We start from the raw sequence: 10,542 nt of genomic DNA, 5'->3' as shown, positions 1-10,542 counted from the left end.
TTAAAAAGTGAGCAAGGGATAGACTGAATATTTACAGGCCAGACAGTCCAACCACGGTGGTGGGCAAATTGTTGGAATCAATTCTGAGGGACGGATAAACCGTCACTTAGAAAGGCATGGAATACTCAAGGACAGTCAGCATGGATTTGTTAAGGGAAGATTGTGTCTGACTAACATGATTGAATTTTTTGAGGAGGTAACAAGGAGGGTCGATGAGGGTAATGCATTTGATGTAGTCTATATGGATTTTAGCAAGGCTTTTGACAAGGTCCCACAGACTGGTCAAAAAAGTACAAGCCCATGGGATCCAAGGGAGAGTGACAAGTTGGATCCAAAATTGGCGCAGTGGCAGGAAGTAAAGAGTAATGGTCGACGGTGTTTTTGTGACTGGAAGGCTGTTTCCAGGGGGGTTCCGCAGGGCTTAGTACTAGGTCCCTTGCTTTTTGTGATATATATTAATGATTTGGATTTAAATGTAGGGGGCATGATTAAGAAGTTTGCACATGATACAAAAATTAGCCGTGTGGTTGATAGTGAGGAGGAAAGCTGTAGTCTGCAGGAAGATATCAATGGACTGGTCAGATGGCCAGAAAAGTGGCAAATGGAATTCAATCCGGAGAAGTGTGAGGTAATGCATTTGGGGAGAGCAAACAAGGCAAGCGAATACACAATAAATGGGAAGATACAGAAAGGTGTAGAGCAAGTGAGGAACCTTGGAGTGCATCTCCACAGATCCGTGAAGGTAGCAGAACAGGTAGATAAGGTGGTTAAGAAGGCATATGGAATACTTTTCTTTTATTAGCTGAGGCATAGAATATAAGAGCAGCGAGGTTATGCTGGAACTGTATAAAACACTGGTTAGGCCACAGCTTGAGTACTGTGTACAGTTCTGGTCACCACATTTCAGGAAGGATGTAATTGCACTAGAGAGGGTACAGAAGAGATTTACGAGGATGTTGCCAGGACTGGAGAATTTTAGCGATGAGAAAAAATTGGATAGACTGGGGTTGTTCTCTTTGGAACAGAGGAGGCTGAGGGGTGATTTAATAGAGGTGTACAAAATTATGAGGGGCCTAGATAGAGTGGATAGGAAGGACCTATTTCCCTTCGCAGAGAAGTCAATAACCAGGGGGCATAGATTTAAAGTAATTGGTAGACGGATTAGAGGAGAGCTGAGGAAAAATGTTTTCACCCATGGGTGGTAGGGGTCTGGAACTCACTGCCTGACAGAGTTGTAGAGGCAGAAACCCTCAACTCATTTATAAAGTACCTGGATGTGCACCTGAAGTGCCGTGACCTACATGGCTATTGACCAAGAAAAGTGGCAAATGGAATTCAATCCGGAGAAGTGTGAGGTAATGCATTTGGGGAGAGCAAACAAGGCAAGCAAATACACAATAAATGGGAAGATACAGAAAGGTGTAGAGCAAGTGAGGAAATGGGATTAGGCTGGGTGGCTCATTTTCGGCTGGCACGGACGCGATGGGCCGAATGGCTTCCTTCTGTGCCGTAAATTTTCTATGACTGTATGATTCTATGATGTATGATAGAAAACAATCAATAGTATCTTGCTGATAGTATCCACATTCATTTTTTAAAAGAATGATAATTAGTTGCCTGTGGAATTACCCAAGGTCAGTTGATGAATATATTTTTAATATACAATTTAATAACAGAATTGAGAGAACAGAAACTCACTTCAAAGAGCTACCCAGTGCCTAGACCCTACAACTACATCAGGACGGTTGACATAGCAAAATTGAATGGGAAATGTTGACATAGCAATTTCCAATGGTAAATGTTGGCAAAAGTGAGTGAACAAAAATTCAGGTTTAAATTAAAGTTTGTGGGCACCTTATGCAAAAGTTTTAATAATATAAAATCAATATTCAGATTGCTGCCTACTTCTCACAAGTTGTCCAGTCCCTAGAAGGATACAGGGTCAAGTGCTCTGTGCCGCTTCTAGTTGTCCTTATGACATTGCATTTACCAGACGGTTGAGTATCCAAACTCTGAGAGATCAGAGTTATACTGCAGCCTGCAACCTGGAGCTCAGGTTTGGAATCTCCATCTACCAGGAGTTTCACTGGTCCCACTCAAATGTGCTAGCGATGATGTGACTCCAGAGTTATGCTGCCACTTACACGGTCACTGCAAAGTGGAAACTGCGGTGTAACTGCATTCTAAGAGGAGGAGGAAGAAATGCAAAAAAGATAAGAGCAATATGATCAAAAAATTATAGGAACCAGACATGCAAAGGAAAGTAAACATGGATACTGTGTAATGAAATAGATGAAGAATTGTTTTTATGAAGAAATTAATTAAAAGAACAAAGAAAAAGGAATTAAAAACACAGAAAAATATATAATTGGAAAGAGTCAGTGATGCCAGAATCAAAACAAAGAAGACAAAAGTTGTAGTTCGAATGACAAGAATGGAGAAAGATAAGAATCAAAATCAAATGAAAATAACAGGGAGAGAAAAAAATCAATGAACTAAAGGACAGGGAAAATGAATGAAGTAACTAAATGATACAGACACTGCAGAAAGAACAAAATAAAGGACAACATTTTAAAATATTACATAAATTCCTTGACAAGTTTTAACATAACTCTTCATTAGCTTATTTCAAGACTTGCTCCATTTATCAGAACGGTACACTGGGGGTTCTCATGGAACAAGAGGGTTGACAATCTGTAAACTTATTCACAGTGATTAGAGATTGGTCAGTGACGGGGGTTAAGTGTTACATGGCGATGCAGTACACCACAGCGGAAGAGCCACCTCTAATACATGCAATTTCCCCACATACCAAGCTCCCAGACTCAGCTCTGAAATCAGGGGAGGTTCAGAGTTTTGTCACAGAAGAGGAAGAAAACAATATGAGAGCAACAGAGTTAACCCAGCAGCCAATGCAAATTTCATATTAAAAGTTTTCAGGCTACAAATGTAATTCAAATAGGTTAACGCCTCCATTAAATTAGTGGATGGAGGAATGTCATACAAAAGGTTAAGTGTTCAATGCACTATTATTACAAAAGAGTAATTCGTAGGTTTATATATATTTTTTTAATAAGTTAATCTTTTCTACTTTTTAAAACTATTAATTCATAAAACAGCAATAAACTGCAGGGAGCTGGCAGTATTGTTTTAGCATAATCTCCTCTGATTTATCATCATAGAATCATACTGTACAGAAGGAGACCATTCGGCCCATCATGTCTGTGCTGACTCTTTGAAAGAGCTATCTAATTAGTCCCACTCCCCTGCTCTTTCCCCATAGCCCTGCAACTGTTTCCCTTTTGAAAGTTACTATTGAATCTACTTCCACCACCCTTTCAGGCAGTGCATTCCAGATCATAACAACTCGCTGCGTAAAAAAATTGTCTCCTCATTTCTGAGTGGTTTATAAAAGTGGCTATACTCTACTCATTTGCCAGTTTACTTCAGTGTCCTGTTTGTTTTGTTGGGTATTGTGTGTGTTGGGTTTAACTCCATTCAGATAGTGACGTGAACACTTCAGAATTATTCAAGAGTCCATTGGACGCTGTGATGTGGAGACTGTAGGTTGCTCCTTCTGAACAGATGAGATAAGATGGGCCAAGTGACCCCCCTCCCCCCTCCTTGTGTCTATTTATCTAATGATCTTCTAACTTGTATCTACAGTACACACACAGAGGTTGATTTTAACTTTTGGGCGGCTGACTGGCGGAGCGAGCCTTAGGGGACTAAGTTTGAAGAAAAGCTCAAATAATTAAACATATTCTCACTGGAGAGAAAAGACTGAGGGGAGACATGATAAAGGACATCAAAATAATGAAAGGTACAAATGGAGTTGAAGTGAATAAACTATTTAACTTGGACAATGAGCTCAGATTATATAAGTGAAAAATTCACAAGCTTCAAGCAAGGTTAGATATTAGGAAAAGCTTTATTTCCTATAGGGCATTGGATGTGGAACAGACTCCCAGAGAGGGGAGTGCTTTTGGGGTCAATTGTAATCTTTAAAGGAAGCTGGATCGATATCTGCTGGGAAGTGAGATTTAGAGTTATAGAGCTAGTAACCACACTACTCGATAAGACAATGAACTTAGTCCTCAAAGTAGGGGATGGACAATTGGAGTGTGGGAGAGCTCTGGATGGAGCGGGCTTGATGGGCTCCAGAGCTTCTTATGGTTTTTAGGACTCCTGCTGGACAGTGCATCTATCGATGTCACGTGAGAACACGATCAGGCTAAGCTGTGATGTCCCAACAGTGGGCTGATCCCAAACACCTGAATGTGGTACCGAAGGTCACGTAGTAACTATGGAACTGCTCACCTAGCTGCTGTGGAACTGTCCCCCAGCAAGAGTGAGAACCTTTAGAAGGAAAGATTGAAAAGTAATATTTCAAAACTGAGATTGATAGTTTTTTGTTAGACAAAGGTATTAAGGATTACGGAACCAACGTGGGTAGATGGAGTTAAGATACAGTTCAGCCAAGATCTAATTGAATGGTGGAGCAGGCTCAGTGGGCTGAACGGCTTACTCCTGTTCCTATGTTCCTAATATTAGCAGAAAAAGGGGATTAAGAGATTGTGGCCAGGTCATACGCATTACGAGTAAGACCTGATTATTACAATTTGAGCATGAAACCTGGAGTATCTTTTTGAATGGAGTAGCCAGTATTCATGTACACAATAACCCCTAGTGAGTATATTTTCTACTGTGCTGGTTCTTTAGGAGATGCTGCAAGAGAAGAGTGTGACTGAGAGTGACGAGAGCTTTCCAGCAGCTCAGGTAGATGGACACTTGGAGCACAGTGTGCAGTCCCCAGGGCACGGAGCTCCAGGAGCAAGCAGCATGTCTCCAGGCAGCCCACAGGGACAGGACCCCGACCAGGTAAGAAATCACCATCTCTCCCTTTACCATGGGATAATATTAAGAACAGTGTGTAGCTGGGAATGCCAAGACTGAAAACACCCCGTTCGCCTCAGCAGAGATTTTGCCCCTTATTCCGTCTCCCTCCGTGGATGCCTGCTCAACACAACCCAGCCGTGTACCATAGTGCGCTGTCAGACCTTGAGCTGAGCTTCAAACCCACATCCAGTCCACCATCAAGACCACTTACTTTCATCTCTGGAATCTCACCTATCTCCGATCCTACCGCATCCTTATCTGCTGCTGAAACCCTCCTTCATACCTTTGTTACCTCCAGACTTGACTTTTCCAATGCCCCTTTTGCTGGCCTTCCAACTTCCACCCTCCATACACTCTAATTTGTCCAGCATTCGGCTGCCTGAATACTATCCCACATGAAGTCCTGTTCACCTGTCACTCCTATTCTCGCTAATCTTCATTGGCTCCCTGCCCCTCAGCACATTGACTTCAAAATCCTCATTCTCATCTACAAAGTCCTCCATGGCCTGAATCTTCACTATTTCTGCAACCTCTTCCATTCTTAAGTCGTTGTTTGCATCCACTGTTCTTCATCATGTGATCCTTTCACTGCCATCGGTAGCAAAGCCTTCAGTTATCTCGTCCCCACACTCGCACTCTTCTCCAAACCCTTCTAACTTGCTTCATTCTTCACCATCTTATAAGGCATCCCAAATACCTACCTCTTCAACACTGCTTTCATTGACCTCTCCTAATTTCCCTTGTACACGTGCTTGGGTCCAACCCTGAACTGGGAAACACCTCGGGGTGTCTCGCTACATTAAAGACGCTTATTACAAATTTGGGGTCCGCCCTAGATATTTCTTCAGGATCAACATCATTGGTCACTCCCGTAAGCAGATCTCATATCTTATATGATCAGGATGACATCAAATAATAACAAATTTTATTTATTTATATATATATATATATATATATATATATACACACACATATACATAAAGAGGTCAGTATACACCTCAATACATATGCTGTGTTTTCACACAATAAAATCCCTGCACCCATGATCCACCTACACTACTTCCATATTTCTATAAATTGGTGCACTATACAAACGAACTGGACGAGTAGCCTTCTAGCTTCAGCCACATAGGGCAGCTCTCCTATTCTGATGGTCCAGTGTCTCTAATGGCAAACATGGGTCTCCACGTCTGGCTCAGGTTCAAAGTCCTGCCAATCAGATTCAGACAGTTTCTCCGGGTTAATTTGCCAGTATATCTTATGGCAGTGAGTGTGACAGAATCACACACCCCTAGGCAACATGGACCAACTATCAACTGGTGTGATGGGTGCTTGGTGGTGGGGGGGAGGGACCTGAACCTTGTTGCTCTCAAGAATGAAGGATGGAAAGGATTTTTAAGAAAGGAAAAATTGGAAGCTTCCCTTCCCCAAAACAATATTAACTATGTGAAAATTAGGGGATAAAAATTCTATTGAACCTGCATCTGGCACACCCCTGGGACACGTAATTGCAAAATTGCATACTGTCTGCCCGTGATTCCTGTCCATTGACTTTAATAGATGGGTAATTGCAGGCTGGGAATGCACAGTTTTGCAATATATGCTCCCAGGATGTGCCAGGAGCAGACCCATTGGAATATTTACCCCTAGATCATATGGTCATATTTTAGAAGTCTTTGATTCAGAGAAAGATTAATGTATCAAATTAAAAATTTTAAAACAACCCAAATAACACATACAAAAACATTCATTTATGTAGTGCCTTTAATATAGCAACATGTCCCAATGTGCTTCACAGCACAGTGGGGGGTTGGGGGATATGGGGAGATGGCTGATGGGATGGTCTGAGAAGTAATTTTTAAGGAGGCTATTGAAGGTGGAGAGAAGCAGCAAGGCAGTGGGATTTATGGAGAGAATGGGGGCAGAGTAGCTGAAGGCTCTTCTATCAATAGTGGTCTGAAGGGAGGGGGAACACACAGTAGACTAGAGTTGGAAGAGTGGAGGGTGCGAGCATGAACATAGGCGCTGGAAGAAGTTGCAGAGGTCGGAGAAGGAGGGAAGCCATTGAGGGATTTGTCGCTGAGGGCGGGGGTTGATGTGCTGAGGGATTGGGAGCAAATGGAGCTTGACAAATAATGGAGTGGTGGAGGAGTGGGATTTTGTTTGGGATGGGATGCAGGTGGTGGAGTTCTGGATGAATTGAAGTTTATGTAAGGTAGAGCTTGGGAGGCCAGCAAGGAAGACATTAGAAAAGTGGAGATGACAAACACATGAATGAGGATTTTGTCAGTAGTTGAGGTGAGTAGGTGTCACAGGTCTTGACGGTGGACCAAATATAGGGTTTAGAAGATTAGCTCAGGGTTGAACAGGATATCCTGGGTGTACACCATTCAACTGAGCTTAAGTAGACTTCCAGGAAAGGGGATGGGATCAGGGACTAACATGTGAAGTTTCTGGCACAGTCCCAATGGGATAGTTTTGGTCTTGACATCGTTTGAGGTACACAAAAGTCTGGGTCATGCACAATAAGATGTCAGTCCGGCGATCAAGAGTGCACAGTGACAGTTGTGGGTCCAAGGATGGTGATGGATGGGTAAAGTGGGGCATACAACAGCTGACCCACTGCTTAAGGATAACATCATCATGGCAACATACAAACGAGTAAGAGGAGTGGGTGAGGTGGGTGCCTTGGGTAGACGTCAGAAGTGACTCTGTAGGCATGAGAGAACAAACCACTGCAGGGGATGTGCCAGCTACATTGGTGGAAAATATACATATTTTTATTTTATGAGTTTAACATTCAGTTGACTTCATTAAAAAAAATATTAGGAGACCATAGGGAAATGTTTCAAATAAAGTGCAAGAAATTTATTAAAATAATCTTGAGCTCTGTTGGAAAGCACGTAAACACCTTCGACCATTGGGAGCAGTGTTAAAAACCAGGTCCCATTAGAGCTCACTCAATACTAACAGAAATTATTCCAATAAAAAAAGGGTTTGTAGGAATTACCCTAGCTGACTAATTACAAACTTTTAATATTTTTTGGTGATATTTTCTCCTCACGAGGTTTATATGTCAGTTCTGGACAATGAAACACTCAGAATTTTAGCATCCGCTGTAAACATTTCCCACTATATCCATCCTGTGGCCTCTCTAGATGAGGCCGCCAAATAAGTGCCAGTTTGTATTGAACTGTGACCCATAATCTTTAGCAACTTGTTGCGAATGGCTCAAACTTATTTTCACAGCCATTAAGGAGAGTTGACTTTCAGTCCCAGGGTGAAAGGTCAGTCTGCCAACCCCGCTGCGTCACCTAATCCTTCACTAACTGCAAACCGATGAAAATCTGACAAAGAACTAAAATCCTGAATGGTTTATATGCACTTAGAAAACTAGTGCAAAGAGCTGGCTAATGGGTAACCAAAGAATCTTCCTTCCCAACAATGACGCATCAATATCACATGGCAACATATCACATGGATGCAAAATACATTTAAAACTAATGTTAAAGCTAACCATGTCACGAATATGACGACACAACACACAACCTCACCACATACATGCTTTGATCCATAAGTAAAATGGAAAAGTGTCCAAAACACTGCAGACAAAAAATAATTTTTAATGTCGTAAAGCAATACATTCTATTGCTTAAACCTTTCCATAGGATGTGCATTGACGAGCAGTAGTTTATGGAAAACAAGCCACTTACGTTGTGGCTCATGAGCGATGCATTGGGTGCCATTTGTTTTATTACCTGGAAGCTTCTGATCCCTTCCATATATACACACTCAAATTTATTGCCAAATTTACACTGCTCCCCAATGCACTCTTTGGTTCCACTCTTAGGTGAAATCTCAGCCACACTGCCACGTTTGTTCAACTTGCCATTTCCCTCTCTCAACTGATTGTGCGAAGAGAGAGGAGTAACATTGTCCAATGTGTAGATTCAAGATCTTGAAAATTCATGGGTCCGTCAAACATCCAATTTAGAAAACCTGTTTGTTGGTGATTTCCTTTCATCAAGTTGATCTAAGTATCTCAGGGAATTCAATGTTTGTCATTTGCTGATTAAAGTTAATTTGTTTTTTCCTTGGTGTCTCTAGATCAAAAGATTTTGCAATTGGAATTTTAACATTCTATTCAACAAATACAGTATATTTGATAAAATTAACCTGTTACTAACTGGAGTTGGAGGAACATAATATTGTTATTTATTACACAACATGTTTACAGTACTAAAGAGATGCCTTCAATTCCAGAGCATAGAGAACATCAAGGTTTATCTTCATGAAAAGGAACTTTGGAAGAAATTTCATGAAGCTGGCACAGAAATGATCATCACCAAGGCTGGAAGGTAGGTTTAGTGTGTGTGTGAGTGTGAGTGTGACTGAGAGGCACTTTTATACAAATTGATCTTATGATGTTCATTTATATCCTTAGAAAATAAAAATTTTATACATTTACAAATATTATTAGTGTCAAACAGTGGCTTAGCTTAGCATGTCAGAGCACGAGCACTTACTGCCATGGAGTGGTGGAACCCAGACACTTCCCCACTGGGGGCAGACAGAAAAATCAAAGACAACAGTCCCAAGGCTGCTCTCCTGCTCTTCATAATGGACAACTCTGCACAGGATAGGCAGAGATCCAGGGAGCAAGCTGGCCTCAGTCAGTGCATGGGGCAGGATACCAAGGGGAGAGAGCATCCCAGTCCTATCCTAACAGTAGGAAAGAAAGAAAAGAATTAACTTGCATTTATTCAACATTTTTTACATCCTCAGGACATCCCAAAGTGCTTCGCAGTCAATGAATTATTTTCAAATGTAGTCGCTGTTGTAATCTAGGCAAACATGGCAGCCAATTTGTACACAGCAAGATCCCACAAACAAAAATGAGGTTAATGACCTGATAATCTGTTTTTGGTTCTGTTGGTTGAGGGATGAATGTTGGCCAGGACACTGGGAAAACTTCCTTGCTATTCTTTGAATGGTGCCATAGGATCTTTTACATTTACCTGAATGGGGCCTCAGTTCAACGTCTCATCCAAAAGATTGCACCTCCGACAGTGTAGCACTCCCTCAATATTGCACCGAAATGTCAGCTAGACCATGGGCTCAAGTTGCTAGAATGGGGCTTGAACCCATAGACTCTCTGGCTCGGAAGTGAGAGTGCTACAAACTGGCACCTTACAATTAAAATCTTTAAACACAGTTTCAGAGACTAATTACTTGACATTATCTCCAAATTATTGTTCGGAAATAACCTTTAATCTTTCGGGTATGTATATTTTAAAAGCGAGTTTGGTTTTAACAGTCGCTTGCTAGAATTTAGGGGTTTGCTGAGCCAAGGTCAGTAGCAGCCAATTGAACTGTCAAACCTCACTCATCTTGTATTGGCCGTGTTTCTGATCTGTCTCTTTCATAGTATCATAGTAGGTACAACACCGGACGAGGCCATTCGGTCCATCGTGCCTGTGCCGGCTCTTTGAAAGAGCTATCCAATTAGTCCCATTTCCCTGGTCTTTCCCCATAGCCCTATAAATTTTTTCCCTTCAAGTATTTAGCTAATTCCCTTTTGAAAATTACTATTGAATCTGTTTCCACCACCCTTTCAGGCAGTGCATTCCAGATCATAACAAC

The 10,542-nt window shown here is 41.6% G+C and overlaps 1 protein-coding gene across 1 annotated transcript in view; it reads left to right on the top strand.

Moving 5' to 3' along the window:
- Positions 1-4,725: 4,725 nt before the first annotated feature.
- The window catches only part of tbx4 (T-box transcription factor 4), a 70,300-nt gene continuing 64,483 nt past the window's right edge, over positions 4,726-10,542 (top strand). Inside the window, exons 1-2 of the mRNA XM_067967953.1 lie at positions 4,726-4,881; positions 9,163-9,257. Coding sequence (XP_067824054.1) covers positions 4,726-4,881; positions 9,163-9,257 — 251 coding nt within the window. The remainder of the gene's footprint in view (positions 4,882-9,162; positions 9,258-10,542) is intronic.

The sequence above is a fragment of the Heptranchias perlo genome, chromosome 28 (assembly GCF_035084215.1).
Source record: "Heptranchias perlo isolate sHepPer1 chromosome 28, sHepPer1.hap1, whole genome shotgun sequence".
NCBI classification, from domain to species: Eukaryota; Metazoa; Chordata; class Chondrichthyes; order Hexanchiformes; family Hexanchidae; genus Heptranchias; species Heptranchias perlo.
Note: the sequence above shows the minus strand (reverse complement) of the source record. Positions and strands in the feature narration are given on the sequence as shown.